Here is a 19881-nt window from a genome sequence, read left to right as displayed (position 1 = left end):
TTTGACGGGGTAACAGATTTAGACACCTGTATTTTGAAGTTTGGCCACACGAGTTAGTACTGTAGGTAAATATGGTTGTTTCTCCTGCTGTCCTAGTCATTCTCTGTAAAGTCGAGCCGTTTACGCACGTTCTTCTGGGCTTTTTAGTAGTTTAGACATTTTAAGTCCTGCTTAAAATGAACATTCAGCGTGCTGTTCATTGTTTGTTTACATCCGAGTACTTCCAATATGGCTGACATCCGGGTAACTGGCTACAATGCGCTGTGTAAAACACTCTTAAAAAGTGCCAGTCTGATTTTCTTTTTTTAATAAAAGCCTCCTTCAAATAATAGCCTGCCCCTATTATTAGCTGGGTCCCAAACTGAATTTTTATTAATAGAAGCCCCGGCTACTATTTGAGGAAATACAGTATATAAGTATTTTGGATTTTCTGCTGTTTTTACGGTTTACTTTTACGGTCTAATGGCAAATCTGTTAAACCCAAGAAACCATAATCACCAAAATCATGTTTGTTAAGATAGCAAAGTGGAAATGTATTTTTTGTAGAGTAGTGTCAGATACTTACTTTCTGTCCTTGTTCTCCCTCCAGCTGTGCTCAGGAAGCCATGCGGTGAGCTGTCTGGTGGACAGTCAGAGGCATCATGGCGGAGCTGCCGATTGCCCCGGGCGAGGTCTACATCGAGGTGGAGTACGACTATGAGTACAAGGCCAAGGACCGCCTCATCACCATCCAACAGGGGGAATGCTACATGCTGGTCAAGAAAACCAACGAGGACTGGTGGCAGGTGAGGAAAGAAGAAGGGACTAAAGCGTTCTACGTACCCGCTCAGTATGTCCGCGAAGTGCGTAAAGCCCTCATGCCGCCTCCTAAACCTCTCCCACATCCTCCTGCTCATTCTGGCAACACGCCTCCACAAACTGGGGCCACACTCTGGGTAAAGCCAACCAGTCTGGATCTGGGACCCCCTGACCGGTCCACTGAAAACCTTCACAGACGTGATTCCAACTATCAGCGCTCACCCTCCGCTCACACTGCCTCTTCTGGGCACTTCAGCCCCCCCAGTCAGCGCCGGGACAGTAACCACCATCACCCTCCTACCACTCCCACCGACCACGACCGAGCCCTGGCTGACATCCTTGTCCACGGTGGAGCCCCCCAGCCTGCTGAAAAAGGACGGTCCAGCACTCTACCCCGCACCAGAGCTCGATCCCCAGACCTGGTCCGAGCCCCGCTGGACGTAGACAGCACCCAACACTGTGACTCTGCAGGGGAAGAGAGGCGCACCAACGACTCTGAGTCGGGAGACGAGCTGAGCAGCAGCTCCACTGAACATCTCCAGGTAAAGACATGCTCATTTCAAAAACTGCTTGTGCTTGTGTCAATGTTTTTGGGTTACTTGTCATTCGTTTTGGCTCTGAGAACCAGTTTAAACTCCGGGCCCAGTGCAGGCTCTGTGTTAGTTGAGTTTAAGCAAGGGTCAGGCATTTCAAAATAACACAACACAACAAACATCATCCCTCAGGCATCATGAGGGAGTCAATAGTCTGTGTCACATATCATGAAATGGAGCCGTCTGCAGCCATTTGCCAATATCAGACCACTGTCAGTATTGTACACAGCTGTTTTGTGATTGTACTGAACTTTTGAAAATACAAGCAATAATATAATTTTGAAGAGGCATCCCCATTGAAGCTGTGGGGATCATTTGCAGTTTAACAAATGTAAGTGTAAGTGTATTAAACTGGCACTAAAAGTTATAGTTAGTTACCGTAATTTTATGCTGCTAAATGACACTGAAAGTGGCTCAACTTATTTTTGACCGACAGCTCAGTCTAAACATTTTGCTCATAGAAACTAAAGACAAACCCCCAGCTTTTGTGGCTAAAACTGCATGGAAATATTAAGAGATAAAAACCTGCATCACAGACCCAATCCAAAGTGTTAAAGGATCTGAACCTGAACATCTATTTTCAGTGTTTTAAAAAGCTGTCCATGTTAAAAAGTGAATCACACGTTTGTTAGCGGGTGTTCTCACTGTCGTTCCAGTAGCTATCTTGAATTTTAAAGTCTGGCTCTGCAAGTCTAGACATGTTGAAATGGTCTGACCTCTAAATCAAAAAGTTTTGTAGAACATGGGGTGTTGATCTGTCGCTCCAAAGCCACTGAGGTGCAGACAAACGCAGCTTCAGTGAGATGAGGCAGCTGATTATCTGTGACTCTGGTCAGTGGGGGTGTTTGTTCCTGAAATCATTAGCTCAGTCTGCTGCTGAACAAAAGCCAGACAGAAAATAGAAACCAGCTCTGTGTGGTGCTGCCACTGGGTGTAGACCTCTTTTTTTTGGGTGTAGAAAAGAAGTGAATGTAGTATAAGTTCAAATTACACATGCATAGAATAGTCCTTTTTACAATTTGTAAAACTTTGACCTGAATACAAATGTGACATAAATATAAAATCTGCCATGGCAAACAAAAGTAATCATCAAGCACTGCTATTGCTTCACTAAATTATATGTGAAACTTGATACTGGAAGATTTTTCCTTTTCCTTTAATGCTATAACCGCAATTTAAACACAATATGACATTGCACTAAAACTCTTTTCTTGACAAAGAAACATCACATTTGTCTGCTCTGTTTTCAGTTTTTAGCTTAAAATATACAAAGTAATCATAATAATAAACACCTTTTTAAATAAATACTTTTAAAAAAGTGTATTAAGTAAGTATTAAGTAATAAAAAAAATTGCATTAGTCATTCATGGTGCCTTCAAACTACTCCCAAAAGTAGGTTTTCTTGTTATTGACTAAACATTTAGCTTCAGATTCATAAAATAACTGTTAACACTTCACTACAAGTTAATGCATTTCTCGCAACAGATTTTGACCCTTTCAGAAATACTGATTTTAGAGTGATGCATCACTCTGAATGACGTAAATCACTGAGTCACTATGTGTTGTTAAAGGTTATCTAAATGTGACAGTATACAATTTCAAAATCCGTATATTCTCTTGAAGCCGTCCAGTCCACAATGAGGAGTTCCTTCCTTCCTCGGCCTCTTTGTTTGCCATTTAAATGGCAGCAGAAAAGGTCAGAGTAGTGGAACTTGTTTTGGTAATCTAGACGACCAGTTAAGCTCTGTGTGAAAGTTAATAAACACGCTGAGATTTTCTTATTCTGGTCTGCAAGTGTAAATATTACAACAAATACAAAATCTCTTCCTTTGGTCACAGGACTTTTCTATTTGTTCTATTTTTATCTTCCTCCCTCAGATACTTTTTGAATGAATGGACGAGGCACTTTGATACCGTTAAAACAAAATGTATTTGTTTATTTTTATGTCAGGACACTGTTCTGTGTCATGGCAATGTCGTCTTATAAAGGCTGTTAATGTCTTATGCAATGTAGGTAAGAAAGTAGAGAACAACATTTAAGTTATGTTTCTTGGTGTTGCAAAAGTTTAGTTTATATTGCATGTTTCTGTCGGCACAGGACTCTGGAGTAAAATAGTAATCTTTAAAACCTTAATTGTTATTTTAATTATTTAAATGACCCTTGGGTAAGAGTGATTATACAGTTTGAGGTGTTTATAGTAAAGAAATGATGTCTTAAGGGTTGTCCACACCAAGAATGATAACTGCAAAGACCCTAAAACCATAAATGTATATTTTAAAAAGGTTGTAATTTAGGTGGATGGCATCCACACCACAACTGAAATAACAACAAAAGTGAAGAAAATATTGTTGAGATCACTTTCAGAGTGTTTAGATGAGTGATAGAAACACTGACAGCCAATCAAAATACGCTCAAACTCTATATAATAACAAATTGTAATTAACTGTTCCTGTTAAAGTCAACAGCATCCCACTTTCTCTCTCTCCTGAAAGACACACATCAGTCAGCAGCAGCTACTTTTAAACTGTTTTGTTATTCTTCTTATTCATATTCTTATGAATAAGAATAATGATTAAGTAAAGCTTAATCAAGTACTACTACTACTACTACTACTACTACAACTAATACTTATTAATAATAATAATAATAATAATAATAACTTTATTTATATAGCACCTTTTAAAAAGAGCAGTTTACAAAGTGCTTCGACAGAGAGCAGATAATCACAACGAAGATGATGCCATAAGGTTAAAAACAATTCTTACATTAAAAGAAAAACAATGAGAGACAGAGGAGGAACAATCACAAGACATTCTCAAATACAAAGAAAATAAAAGGTAAAAAAATAAATTCAAAAAAGTGAAGAAGTAGAAAGGCGTGATGTGATAGAAAGCATAGAAAGTGTTTATATCTGCTGTTTCTGACTGCACCTTTTTTGTTGTTATTTTTTGTAAAACGGAAAGTTTTAGGGGGTTTCCAACACAGCTGGAGCCTGCAGCGTGTTCTTTATCGACCATCCGTGCTCACATCGTTAAAGTTATCAATATAGTTCTTGGTGTGGACAGCCCTTTATTCTTTACTTCCACCTCATCTAGCATTTTCCTATATCTGGACATGTAAATAGCTGTTGTTGTCAACACCATGATTTAGTGATTGATTGTTGTTTGATCAGGTGTGTACATGGTCCTGCACAGCTCATGTGAGTCAGAAGTGTTGATGTAAAAGTGTTCCAGTTTCTGTCACGTTGCTTGTTTGTTTTTCCTCCTGTCCTGGCAGCATGCTGCTGGTAACAACAGCTCAGATGTGAGTCAGGACTTCCTAAAAAAGTGCAAGCCCCGCCCCCTCCCCTAACTCTCCTCTCATATCTTTCCCTACTGCAGCGTAATATTTTTTTTAAAGGGAACAGGGAATAAAAACATGACAGAACATAAAACCAAAGCAGCAGTGTTAACGCAGAAAGTAGAGTTGATTTTTCCGGCTGGCAGGCCTTATTCCTTATTGCCAGCTCAACCCGCTCCTTCTGATAAGCTCCGTGCTTATAGGCAGTAATGAGTGCGTCTGGAGAGCAGCTCTTATCTGCCACTCTGGACCTGACAGTGGGGCTCACTTTGTCACTACTTCTGTTACTCGTCATCTTTCAGCAGTCGCTGCTCTGTCGTGTTCCAGGCTTCAGTCCTTGGTATTTTTTAGGGGTTAGACTGTGGGGCTTTGATTATATCATGCAATTGTCATTATATCAGACAGCTGGGCTGCTTTTTAATGAAGCTTGTGAAAGTTCCATGTCTCTTTTTGTGTTGAAAATATTACCAATGTCCCCATATGGGCTTTTATCAAATATCTTAGACACCGCTGAGGATTTTGATGATATCTTAGGCACTGATTAAGAAGTATTGAGTTATTTTCTCTCCATATGAACGTACAGTCACACCGGAATTTAAAACCGTGACATTTCAGCTCAGTGGATTTGCAATAAGTCCATGTGAATCTTTTGTCTTGAGTTCAGTTTTGTGGAACTGCAGCCAATAGCAAGCTGCCTCGACAGTGCAGAATTTACAACTGAGAGAACAAAATGTCAGGAGGGACAGAATGTGTATAACAAAAAGTTGTGATTTGCCCAACTTGTCTCTCTTGGAATTGACTGGTTTATAAACTCAAGATAATATTGGGTAATGAAGAAATGGCAAATTGGTAATTTATGCACAAAATTGCTCAAGATTTGTAAATTAGGCCTATTTTAAGTTAGGTTGTAATGACATGTTATTAAAAGTATGGCACCAGAAGAAAGGGGTCCATCACATGTCTGTAAATCAGTGGATAAGCTTTTTTGGTGCATCCTGTATGACTTTTATATCAATTATTTCAATCATTAGGTCCTAGAAGATATCAAATCCCCCCACCCATTCATGTTAATGAGCCCAAGACTGAGCAGTAGAGAGGCGGGGATAAATGAGCGTTTCAACATGAATGGGTGGGGGGGATTTGATGTGCACATTTTATTTAGGCCGAGATGCAAGATATGGATAATTTTATTCAAGAGAGTCAAACTTGTTTTTTAGCTTTGTGCACCACAAAGCAACTGTCATAGAAATAGAGGCAACCCTGCCTTTAACACTGTATTCTCCTTAACACTGCAACTCCTTGTTCATCCAGGGATAAACTTCACTTTACTGTGTGACCAGACCTTAAATCTAAGTCAGACCTCCTGTTTCCTTTACTTCAAATGCAAGTCCTGCTGTTAATGCAAGCTCAACACTTCTGGTAAAGAGAATTGATAAAAGCATTTCTCAAAAAGGTGGCCATAAGAAGTGCTGAGTTGTAGTTTTTGCTGACAATTCAGCTTAGTTCAGGTCAGGTTTTAGTGAAGGCTCAAAGTTAGTTTAAATTTGCATTTATGCATTACTGGAGAATCTGTATGCAAGGGTATGGGTTCAGTAAAATACATACTTTTTTTGCAGTCAACCTCAACACATAATCAAGGTAAACAAAACTTCCCTATGTTATTATCCCCACCGTACTGTTATCACCATTTGGTGCTGCTCTCTGCATCCAAAACAGAAGGAATATAGTTTAGAGGCAACATGCTGCAGTGCAACAATAAAGTAATAAAATAAATTGTGCAGGCATGTTTGAGAAACACAGAGCTGTCACAACATTCATATTGAGTTTCCCCTGAGCCCAGCAGCCATTGATCCTTAGTTGGAAAATGTTGAAGTTATCAACTGAGATATCACTTGATATTTAATGCATACGTTGCATCTTAAAGCGCCTAGCTGCAGTGGATTGGACACTGTATCCACCAAAGCAGATGTTCCCCTCTAGCCACTGAATATAATGGCTGTCAAGGTCTCAGTGTGTTTTAATTTGCTGCTTCGCTGCACCGCCTCATCTATTCACCTCTTCCTCCAGGATCATAATAATCCAACAGTACTTGTGAGAAACTCTGAGCATGCTAACTGTGTGCTCTGTATGAAAGAACCTCAAACAATACGTTTCTTTCTCAGTTTTTGCTCCAAAAATATGAAATATCCAGAGCTCTGCAATGTGACTGTAGCTTAACAAAAAAAAACAAGTGGAGGATACCACACTAATGACAAGCCTCATATTATCCGATGTTAGTATTAATTGTTCTGTAAAGCTTGTTATAATTTATTTGTCATAAATAACAACTTGACAGACTCAGTAATTATTTAATGGTCATGCATGAACAAACTTTACCATATGATTTGTTTTTCTAAGGTTAAGATTAAAAGACAAAAGCATTTGCTTGATTGGGTTGATGAACTAGACTAAATGTGTATTTTCACCAGAATAAATGAACAGGAATTTAAATCAATTATTGATAGAAGTGGATAGATTATATTGGAAACTTACTGTCTTGCAAATTAAGTCCACTGACTTGGTTGACTGAAGGTCTGTAGCACGTTTGACTAGAACATTTTCCCTTTTTTGGTTTAGTGCTCTGGTCATATGTTTAAGCTTCCAAAATACTAGTCAGTAGCTGTGTAACATTCACATATTTAATTTACATTTTGATGTATCAACTTAGAAAAGCTAGATGGAAATGGACACCTTAAAAAAGTTCCTCAATTGTGCAAAAAGTTTTTACGATTGCTTGAGGTGGTTTTTACCTTTTGTCAAAAAAAACAACTAAAAACTAAATTGGAGACGGAAACACCTTTTATCAATATATTTTGATGCAGCAAATATTTAACTTGCATGACTGATCAACTGTTCCGATAATATGTACATTTATCTTTGTCTCTGGACAGAATGGAACATGATCAATTCTAGCTGACATAAAAGGATGGTAAAACTTGCCCAACCAGGTTCATGACATCCATTTTCCTCTCGTAGATGGGTTAGTTGGCCAAGGCAACTGTTTGCGGTTTGCATCCTCTACTCTGTTTACTAGCCGATTACAGTGGTGCGTTGTGCCAGCTTCTGACACTGTAGAATAGTTTATCCGCTCCAACACACTTGATGGAAATGGGCGATTCCACAAGGAAGCGGTTGAGCTGTATCTGAAAGAGCCACCAAAACAGAACATTCAGTTCAGATATATGTTTCTTCATTGTGTCCTTACAGTAATAGTGGGTCATAAATAGACTGATTACCTAATTTAAACCCAATGCAACACTGTTTTGGACTGAATTTGACCCCGTAGCATGATGTTTTGGTACCTTGACTATCCATATTATATATTTAGATCAGCTTTAGTCTACCCAGTGTCCCGTAATTAACTGGAGGCTGCAACATTGCGAGTTAACATTAAACTAGGTCTGTCTCTGTATGTTTCCTGTATATGTCCCCCCCAGATTCAAAGTGATCCCGATCCGCGCCCCCCCCCCCCCCCCATTTTCAGCGACAAACATCGTCGGTAAAACAGTAAGTAAGAGTAATGTTCCGTTAGTTATACTATTTACATTGCAGCGCACATAGAAAGTCAGGCGGCTAATGGTGCGTTCAAGGTCTACACGACTGTCAGAAGTTTCGACTTTGAAGTTCTGACTTTGAGTGTTAGACCCGCCTTCAAAATAAAAGCAAACACATGTAGCTTTCAAAATAAGAGCACATGGATGTGTTAGCAGAGTCCACCACAGAATTTACAAGAAGACTGTCAAAATAAGATGCCTTAAATAAAACACAGAAGAGTAGATTTGTTGCACTACTGTTTTGTATACTGTTTCATTTAAAAATAAATGTAAAAATAAATGGCTTGAATCTTGATAACACAGTCACAGTCATGCAGGTGTAGGCTGATATATCTTTTTTTATAACATACTGGTATCGGATCGGTACTCGGTATCGGCCGATACCCACAGCACAAGTATGGTAATCGGTATCGAGAGGAAAAAAAATGGTATAGGAACATCTCTGTCTGAAAGTCCTGGAAAGCATGTATGAAAGTCCTCTAAAGTTTGTAATCAAGAACGAGGATCCTTGAGAAGATGCTCATATATCAGTTGTGTTTTTTTAGCTTCTTCTTGGTGTGTCACTTTTGAAAGTTGTCCCCCTCTCTCTGTATGCAACACCCACTCAACCCTGCAGAGTCTGTAGCTGCAATCAGCTAAAAACCTCTAATGACTCTCAGCAGGATGAGTGATTGGAGGAAGCACTTCCTCATTTCTTTGATTACCTAGTGTGTGGCAGGAAGTTGAGTTGGCAAGTGTGTGTCTTTCCACTGCCACACCTTTTATGTGCATGGAGTGGTTGAACACACCCGTCCATGCACACTAATGTACGTCCGTAGCACATAAAATAAGTAATCTATTCCAGTCATTCATTCACCACACACTCATTTCTGTTCAGTTATGCAAAGACACACACACGAGCATTCATAAACACACACGCACAGTCTGAGGGATCTGTTAATGGGAGCCAGACCATCTGCACTGCTGTTAATTCTCTTTCTGTGCCTTATTAAAAAAGGCTTATTATATCACATGTTGGCAGGGAGAGTCTGAACTCACTGCAGGGTTATTTAGATGCTAAATCATCCTCTCTTTCAGGGAGTCCCAAATGTTTTCATGCTGAGGACCCCCAGATGGAAACATAATGAACAATTGGCTGCAATTTGGGAAGAATTTTAATAAAACATTAATTAATTGCTGCTTTTTAAAGCTACCCCTCGGTTGTCCATTGATACATTTTTGCCTATTTATATTTCTTCCTCTACTTTCGACTACTTTGCAGCTTCACTGCAGACACTAAACACCTTGCTCAAGGGCACTCTGACGCTAACTGTTGACAGAAGGGGAGTAACATTCAAATAAAAATAAAAAAAACACTTTTTCCCAGACTTAACTGCTCTTGCTGTCATCCCAGCATTTGTAGTCATATTATGTTTTGGTTTTTTTTAACCTTAGCCGTATGTTTATGTTCTTTCTTTTTGGTCTTATCTTACTCTGTCATGTTTCCTGACAGATTGTTTGCAGATTACAACCAGTGACCTTCTGTCACAAAGCCGCTGCTCTCACATCTGGGTCACTGTTGAGCCAACCCGATTACTGTGACTGTCAGCACAATGACATGCTGTGTTTATTAGGGCTGCAGCTAATAATTATTGTCTTTTACTATTGATCTGCAGAGTATTTTCTTGATTATTTGGTTAATTGTTTGGGTTTATAAACTGTCATTAACTGTGAAAAATGCTGCATTTTCCCAGAGCCCAAGGTGACAAGTTCTTGACTTGTTTTGGCTGAAAAATGTTTCCACATAAAGTAAATTTACTGTCCTATAAGAAAGGAAAAAAAGAAGCTAATGTTTGATTAATTTGTCTTCCTGTCAGTTGATCATTTCAGATCTAACGTTTGCTGTGTAACGATACGTTCACACTGCAAGCTTTAATGCTCAAATCGGATTTATTGCTCAGAGCTGATTTTTCTTATTTGGCTGTCCACATTACTTTTTGAATATGACCATATCAGATTCCAGCTTGCACCAGTCGCGCTCCTGAACATCTCACACAGCAGGTTGGCCACTAAAATCAGCTTATACGGTGTCATGTATAAGCTGCTGTGCAGTATATATATTTAGCTACTTTAAAACTTTCGGCATTTTCTTTCACAGTGCTTCCAAACACGGACTGGTTATGATACGACCCCTCAAGATTTTGCTTGTACAGACGTATCAAACCCAATACTTATGAGGGATAACAGCAGAGATGGCATAGAAGCGAGACTGTCGAGTCAGTTCCTGTACATGCACCACGTGGGTTTCGACAGATTTTGATCCTTTGCTCCAGAGGCACTAAAGTATTGAAGCCACTTTTCATAAGCCACGTTTGCTCTTCCAGCAACTCACTCATGACATCTGGTAACATAGAAAGCATTTGTGTTGCCCAAATCCCAAAAGATCTGGTAACGGCATCAGCCAGACTATGTCAACACCTTTATGATCGTCCTAACCAGCTAACTAATTTTCGTAATGCTAAATGTGATTGTAAGCTGTGTAAACTAATATAAGAAAATAAAATTCGACAACATCATTCTTGACGTTCAAAACACTTCAGAACAAGTAGCAGAAGAGGCGACCACGCCCACTGAGGAGACAGGAAGTAGAGTATCTTTGAAATCACCTCACAGCTGACCTCTATCACAACTCTTGTCCATTTTTTTGTCTTTACTGAGTGATGAGAGACTCTCGCCGGCGTAGAATTGTGACTTACGTGGATCTAAGAGTGACCTAGGAGTCCTATGAATTCTCATACTGACTGACTGGTCAGACTGAGGTTACATTACAAAAAAACAGGCCTGTATCTTATTTAGGACGGCTCCTCTCTCTCCGTTGCAGGACGGAGAGATACAAAAGATCCTTCGCTCCTACAGCCATCAGGCTGTCTCATTCTAACAGAGATTCTACCAGACTAACTGAATTTCATTTGAAATCTGAGAAAGTCTGAAAGTCTGAAAGTGATTGATAGATTGATATATGAATGATATTGATTGATCTTTTTCAATTCTGAACTAGGCATCATTCATATATCAGATTGTGTGGTTCACAAAGTTAGGACAAGTCCCAGATCTGAAGCCACATAATTCACTGATGTATGGATTAATGAAGACATCATTTTTGGTGCAGTTTTTTTTACACTGCTTGTGTTGTGGATTTAGTTGTTTTTCTGGAAATCGGAGCCTCAGAAGAACTTCACAGATGTCGCCTTTCAGGAAAATCACCATCAGCAAACAGCTGTTCATGTGGGAATAAGATGGAGAGTCTCAGTGGAGCACTGCAGACTGTGGTTGTGTCAGTTTTGTGTGCTCACTGCCAATGTTATGAAGCAGCCCAGAGCCCAGAGGGGTTTATAGTACTGTTCTGTTACTGTTCTCAACCTGCGACACGCACACGCACACACACACACACACACACACACACACACACACACAGACACACAGACACACATACACACAGACTGAGGGCTTCAGGCGGTCTGGCAGCTGACCCACTCCCTTTTTTTGTGCTCTTGTGTAACAGAGCAGGGGTAGGGCTTGGTTTGACACCCTCACTTTGCATCTCTTTCTTTCTCTCTGATCCTCTCCTTTTTGTCTGCCTTTTATATCAAATTCACCTGCTCCTCCTGCTCCAACACTCCTGCACTAAAGTCAGTTGTAAAAGAGATGCTCCATGACAGACAAATACTGCAAAATTATACATGTTTTAAGCTGTGGGTAGATGATATGGATAGAATCTTCGATCTAAGTCTAAGTAATTCTATACAGCAGTATCCATATACTTCATAATATAATGCATTACTCGAAATTAGACACTTCTAGAGCCTGACAGATATATCTGTTGTCAGATATTTTCAACTGATATTGGCCTATCAAAGGCATATAGGTATCGGTGTATATGCTGTCTCATATGTGCTGTTCTTAAAACTTTTTTACACAATTTATAATGCAGAAAACTTTGTTTGCTGTGATTTTGAAATGGTGTTAGCTATTCATTTTTTACAGTTTTTAAAAAAAATAGCAATTGATTTTATTTAGCTATTTATATTATTCCTATTTATTCTTAATTTTCTCAGTTAGTCAAAAAATCCCATATCGGTCAAGCTCTACTCTTTACAGAGTAAATTGAAAAGCAAGTGTCTCTTTTGGCTTGTTCTCGTGAAATCTACATATATAACAGTGCTTACTTCATCACGTTGACAAAACAAAGCTGTTGGGCTGTCACTTTTTGAACAAATCAACTTTGAATAAATTTAAATGAAACACAATTAGTTAAAATAAATTTGAATCCCCCCCCCCTTAAAAAAGTATAATTATACACAGCTGTTGTAAATATGAACAGCTGAACATGTGCATTTGTCATGAATATATTACTTTGCTCGAGAGCAAATGACAAAAAGAAAAAGGGAAAAAAATAAGTCCACTTATTAAGTCCAGTTTCATTTCGGTATCAATCCAGTGAATCAGACTCACTGAATGACAGCTCTCAAATACATGAAGAACCCGGAGGTGTTGTTTTTTTTCTCCATCTAAATCAATTTACATATCAACAAGATTGTAGGAGTTGCGTCAGAAATTGCGGCCAAGTTGTGAAGATTTACAGCTTTCACACTAAACCAGAAATAGACTTTTTTATTACGTTAGAGACATTAAGTACTGGAGACTTTACATGCAATTTTTGCTGCATCATAATGCAGATTAATACCTTGCAGGTTCAGGAGGAATGATGGAAGTTCGACTCTTCACAAGCAACAAGGGTTAAAAGAAAACAGTGATAAATATCATGGATAGTGATTAAAGGGGATCAAGCGTAACTCTGCCCCGTATGACTTCTTTGATTAGAAACAAAGAAGAGATGTGTGTGTGTGGGGGCGGGGGGCACAATGTCCCTCACTTTATGGAGCTTTTCTTAATCCCTCTGGAAGCTTCAATTGGATATCTGGTGTGTGTGTGTGTGTGTGTGTGTGTGTGTGTGTTATTTCAGCTGGGGCGTCCTGTGTTGTGGCATTATGGTGGAGCAGGTCAAGCAGTGTGTGTTGTTGCAGCTCAGGGAGAGCGAGCATCACTGAGCTCTGGACGCTCTCTCTCTGTCTCTGTCTCTCTCTCTCTCTCTCTCTCTCTCTCTCTCTCTCTCTCTCTCTCTCTCTCTCTCTCTCTCTCTCTCTCTCTCTCTCTCTCTCTCTCTCTCTCTCTGTCTCTCTCTCTCTGTCTCTCTGCCTCTCTCTCTCTCTTTATGTAAGAATGTGTGAGTGAATAAGAGTCACTGTGTGTGTTTGTGTGTGTGTGTGTGTGTGTGTGTGTTTGTGTCGGGGCCCAGAGTGACATTATCTGGTTTGCCACAGTGACATGTCAGTCAGGGAGAGAGTTTGTGAATAGGCAGAGGCTGCTGTGTTTTTCTCTGCATCATCAGTGTCCTCGTCAGCACCGCCGGCTACGAGACTTGTTCCTCTGCAGCGGCAACTACAGCTACAGGACAGTATGTACCCAGATGAGAATGAGACGGTAAGACAGCTTCTTTACCCATACATGTGTAGTGGCAGCAGGGATGCTCGAAAATACAGAAACTTCAGATGCATACAACTCGATCTGCTTTGTGCACATTTTTTTGCCAAGTCAGCATGCACTTCCTGCAGCATATTGTGTTTTATCAAAGTAACGTCTTGCACAGTAACACACTATATAAAGCTTTCACTCATGCCAGCTGGCATTTTTCATCTACTATGTTTGCTGCATTACGAGAGAATTATCTTGAAATGAAGTCCGGTTCAAATTTAATAAGGCATGCTGCTCTGTACTGCACTCCTATTTCGATTCCAGTCATGCAAGCAGAGACTGATGATCCCTAAAGTTATATACATGCACTCAGAGATAATGCCATTTCTTCTCAGCTCTGTATTTCTCTTTACTCTCTCTCTCTCACACAGAGAGAGAGAGAGCTGATCTTGCAGTTTTTGTTCACAAGCTCAGGGCAGGACTTGTCTGTTTATTACCCATTTGTTCAGCACGAGCGCTCCACAGTGATCCGTAACATTGATTATTTGAGCCATAGCCACTCTCTCTGGCCAGAAGGAACAGACGCGGGGGGTTCTGTTCTACTCTTTGAGATGTTTGAACTGATGGTGGCATGCAACAGGATAGCTAAGAGGATGCGCTAAGCACTTGCCATGCTTCATTACATAAGCGCTGGCTACGTAACATTTGTTTGGACAGCTGGCTGTTGAGACGAGCTCGGGGCAGCAGTGATGATGGGAGAGAGGAGGAGGCGGGGAGGCAGAATATTCTCTAATATTTTATTTGGGTTTCAGATAGCTGTAATTTAACATTGCTAGAATGACTTATAGTTTAGATATTCAGTGCACTGAGCCGAATATATTTCACAGAACAGTGCTTTATCTTTCAAAATCATGAAGAACTAAATGTAAACATTACTCTTAGTTACCTTTTAGTATCTATTAAGTATAGATTCAGCAACAAGCCATAAACGTCTTAGTTTAAAGGTAAATGTCCTTTTTTGCAACATCATTTGTTACTTTTTTCCCAATGGTAAATATGTCATCTTGCATCATTTGGTGCATCATCAATGAGCATAATGCACCAAACGTTCTCTGAATCTGCTCTTATACAGGTGTGCTGAATAGTGAATCTCACTCGATCATCATTGTTTATAAGCATAGGCAATGCCCCTCAAACTCTATGTAAGGGCAGATGTTGTGCTGTGTGCAAATACTCTATGTCACCAAAACAGGCTGCTATAAGAAAAACCTTAGGCGTAGTACAATTGACACTATTAAGTAAACTTAAACAAAATGATGAGTGATGGGTGTCAGTACTGCTGTTACAGGAAAATAATACATGTACACAATTATAATTAATAACACACACACACACACACACACACACACACACACACACACACACACTTTTTGTTTTGTGATATCCATTTTTCTCTGTTCCTCAAATTTTGCAAAACACCTCAGAAGCACATTGTCTAACGTGAAAATATATGTTAATTGCAAATGGTTTAAGAAAATGAGAAGCTGTCTTAAATAAGGAATGGCTTAGATTAACCACATTTTTGCAATGACTGTATGTTTTGCAAGTTGGACAGTGTGCTGGAGATCTTTTTGCAACTTGTGATTTACTTATTCCTCTTCTACACGCACCTGTCTCATTAAATATGTGCAAAGTTTTCCTGTTCCTGGTCCAGTATTCCTCAAATTTAAAATGTATGTTTTCTTGCATTGGACAAAAAAAAGTGGACTTTTAAAATAAGATGTTTTCTCTTATCTTGGTAACAGTGGTCTTGACCACTCATAAAAAAGTGTAAAAATAAGAAATGATTGACAACCTTCTTTCTCTGATTTCCTTTATTTATTATTTTCTGTCTTTATTTTACAAGATATTCCATATTCCATTAGATTTTTATGTAAACATTATTCTATAATTATACTTTCTTATCTTACAAGATATATTATTAGATGCTTATGTAAACATGACACTGTTCCTAATACATAAAAAGAAGCTCCTTTTTTAATGTAGTTATGCCTTTGTTATGTTTGAACACGACTCTTTCTCTGCGTTATGAGATCAATCCCCTCCAAACCACCATGTGGTTGAGCAGCCACTAAATGACAGAGAGCAGTTTGCACCATATAATCTCCTGGTCCAATATAAATAAAGGTTTGCTCGTAGCCCTGCCCATGTGTACTCATGCTTGTCTGGCTGAAGACAGCGTGCACTATAATTTCTCACTTTCCTGTAGAAAGGAGCGTCTTTGTGTGCACTTTGCCCCCAGTGAAGTTCAGACTCAGAGATTATTAACTTTGCAGTATGGCAACAACGTCATATTTAGCCGAGTTCAGAGGTGAATATAATACATTATGAAAGACCTGGATAGAAGAAGAGAATTTCCTTGAGTAATTGTGCCTTTTTCAGAACATTTAGCCTTATAATAACTAACCCTAACCCAGATTGTATTTATTTTTATTTGAAAAAGTTCAGGAAATTAAAAATTAATTGTGAAAACACAAGCTTTAAGTTCCCAAAACAATGGAAAATTAGCTTATTACTGGTACAAACTACATACCCGGCAAGAGCCTTAGATCCCAACAGCGAGGACTTGTAGCTGTTTCCATGCTGAAGCTGGTAACTTTTTCCGACCCTGATGAGTGTAATGAGTTAAATATGTTTAACACTTTCTGTGCACGTCACTGACAATTTCCTGACATTTTCTGCTCTTGTATGTTTTTTCTTTTTTTCCATTTTCTTCAGTACTTTTTAAAAAATTTTTGGGGAAATCGACAATTTACGGTTCAGAGTTGAAATGATTCAATGAATGAAAAGACTGACAAGTTAATCAAGCATTTTTACATAAGCAACAGTAGAAACAATTTGTGAGTCACATTGTTAAGGTTATAAGTAGGATTTTTTAAAATTGTTTGGAAAAAAAACAACCAATTTGAAGACCTTTTTTTGTCACACTATATCAGCGCTGGGGACCAGATGACTAAAGTCACATGTCTGCACTATATTCACACTTTCTTGACTAATGAAAAAAGTAAAGTATTCAACAAAGTAATTTGCAGATTACACAAAAATAAACATCATTAGTAGTTGCAGGCATATTCTAAGAATTATTGTAATTTGATTCTTCACTTTCTTCAACAATGTGTAATTTGGTAAAGTTGCTGTTTTGCCACACCATACCTAACATAACAGTTGCCTTAATTTCCAAGTCAACATGTATAGGAGCTGTCCATAGTATGTGTATGCATGTTGGGCTGTGAATGTGAATGGGCTTGAATTATAAAGACCTACTCCCCCCCCCCCCCCCCCACAGAGCTCACTGTGTGTTTCTTATGGACGTCACAAGTTGAAGGTTTGAGGTCAGTGGGTCACTGCATCTTCAGCAAATTCGTTTTTTTTCTTTTTTACCCTTTCAGTGTACATGCAGCTCAATGATCCATCAATGCTGCTTCTAAGAGTGTAGTTACAATGAGGTCAGGGGTCACAGGATAAAGAAACCAGTGAGTAAATGGTTGTAATATGAACTGGTTGGGGATCATTGACAGGATGATCCCAGCTTAAGCTTTGTTCTAGTTCTATGGTAACTATGTATGCATGTGAAGGCTTTCTGTTTCTTATTTTTTCCTAATAAGTAAAGCTGTAGTTGCATGCAAACCTGTGGTTATATATAAACCATGACGTCAGATCTTATGTACACTGCCCTGCACACTGAATAATGCATTAACACTGTCAGGTATGTGTGATATCATTGAACAAGTTGCAGAATTAGAAAAAATATATGATACCTTTCTTAAAGAAATATGTCTAAACAATCGTAATGGTCAGCTTTTTTTAAATGTTTGTTCGTAGCTCAAGGCTTCTTTATTTGGAGTTTATTCATAAATGAACTGACATGTTTAGACAAGTAATACAAGTATTTGCTGCAATCTTCACTCCTCCGCATAATCGGTAGGTCTCAGAGTGGCGTAATCGTTAACTGCCTAGCTACGAGTTCAAACCCAGCTCTGCAGCTTTTGTGTTTATTTGTCAAACTGTCATTAAACAGCTGTGCAGTTATGAATGCTCGCCCGCTCCCCACGCGTCTATTGAAAAAAAAACAGCTCCCAAACACGCGGTCTGAAACATTGTTCTTCTTTGTGTTATCAGAACAATTCAATCACAAAGTGTAGTAGACGGACCTGCAGAGTCATGCTGGGAAAATTAGCTGCACCCTGTCAGCTTGCAGAGGTTTAATGTCAGCTCCACTCCTGCAGGATAAAAGCTCCTTAACTTCCTGTTCGGACTGTGGCCTGTGAGATAATTCCATTTCAGATTAGATTAGTAGATTATTCTAGGAGTCTTGCCTGCATGTGCCTCTTCCTCTTCCTTTTCCTCTTCCTGCCTTCTGATAATTTACAATACCTGATGTAGTATACCATCCTACATTGTATGTGTAATTCTGTGCTGTTGTAGTTATCTGAAAAATGCACTTAAACCCTGCAAAGAAAACCCAGCGATCCCCCTTTGACTCGTTGAACTGGTTAGACTTGAGCAGGGTTTTGTACCTCGTTGAGGTTTTCTTTCTGTGATGTGAAGCACACTTTTTTTTTTTCATTTGCATTCAAGACCAGAAATACAGGTTCGGGCCCAGTGAATGGCTGGTATTCTGAATAGAGAAAAACAAGAGTTTTTCCCCCAAGGACAGTTGGATTTTTAGTATACAGAGTAAACACAAAGTTAAATCATATGATACTCGTTCCTTCTCTGTGCCGGGCCTTCTGTTCACTGTATTGTGGTAATTTATAATTGTTTAAGTGGAAGCTGAATCTGATCCTTGTCCTTGCTGCTCTGCTTCACACTGTTATAAAGTAAATCTACCAGTGAAGTGTCACTGAGCCACTAAATCTTAACAATATGGCAACCACTGCAGCTCTGGCTTTGTGTTTTATTTATGGACATAAAAATATGTCCAACCAGAGAAAGGCAGCTCATCTTTATTTTTTCCCCTGTAGTAATACCTCATAGAAAAAAGAAAGAGGATAGCGACAACCAGTAGCGTTGTGTGGAGAAACATCTGGCTGCGCCCATTATCATTCTGGGATACTGGCTGATTTGTATCTCTTCAAATCAATCCCAATCGTCTTTTAAATAGCAATATCATTGGTAGGCAACCAATGAAAGGCTTATATCAACAGTCTACATCTGCTAAGTCGGACTAAGAGTTTAGTGTTTTATCAGAATCATAATCAGAACCATGTTTATTGCCAAGACGGTTTTCACACACAAGGAATGAGCTTTAGTATCGTTTCATATCATAAACAAGAGAAAACAAATATAAAAGCAAGTACTATAAAGTCAAAGTGTGTGTGTGTGTAAAGAAAATTACAATAAAAAACTTAACTTAAAAAAAAAACAAACTTAAAAGTATCTGAACTTTGAGTAGTTTTCTTGCCACAGGAATGTGCAAATATTCACAGTCTGAAGTATAAATAGAATATCTGCAATGTACAGAAATGGTCAAAAGGTGTTTGTTAATAGATTAGAGATTAAAATAAAATAAATTTAAGATTTATCCTTTATTAATCCCACAATGGGGAAATTCAACCTCTGCATTTAACCCATCCTTATTTATTTTTTTATGTATCACATAGAGACAAATGTGAAGACTTTGATGTAATGTGTAGCGTCAATAAGAAGCTGTGTTAGTGGGGGTCTCGTTCCTTGTTCACAAGGCCAACTGCAGTCAGGAAGAAACTTTTTTGTGGCATGAGATTTTGGTCTTGATAGACTGAAGCCTCCTGCCAGAGGGAAGTGATTCAATCATGACCAATGTTTGCCAACCCAGACTTCTGGTGTATTACAGCTTGAGTCTTGTTTTTACAGTTTTTGCCACCATTCTTATCAAAATTAGATAACGTTGTACTCACAAAGTTTATTGCTGAGATCTCAAAGTGTAGCATTATTGTAAAAACGAAGCCAGACAGGGCTAGAAACAGGAGCAGTCAATGCTTCTTTTTTGCAGAGAGGACAAAGA

General features: G+C 38.9%; 1 protein-coding gene across 6 annotated transcripts in view; it reads left to right on the top strand.

Annotated features, from left to right (window-relative positions):
* The window catches only part of LOC131980355 (rho GTPase-activating protein 12-like), a 67876-nt gene that overhangs the window by 9792 nt on the left and 38203 nt on the right, over positions 1-19881 (top strand). For all 6 annotated transcript variants that reach the window (XM_059344586.1, XM_059344585.1, XM_059344584.1 and 3 more), the window contains exon 2: positions 590-1340. In XM_059344586.1, the coding sequence (XP_059200569.1) occupies positions 642-1340 (699 nt within the window). In that variant the 5' untranslated portion in view covers positions 590-641. The remainder of the gene's footprint in view (positions 1-589; positions 1341-19881) is intronic.

Source organism: Centropristis striata, chromosome 11, assembly GCF_030273125.1.
Source record: "Centropristis striata isolate RG_2023a ecotype Rhode Island chromosome 11, C.striata_1.0, whole genome shotgun sequence".
NCBI classification, from domain to species: domain Eukaryota; kingdom Metazoa; phylum Chordata; class Actinopteri; order Perciformes; family Serranidae; genus Centropristis; species Centropristis striata.
This window is presented reverse-complemented; position numbering and strand designations above follow the sequence as displayed.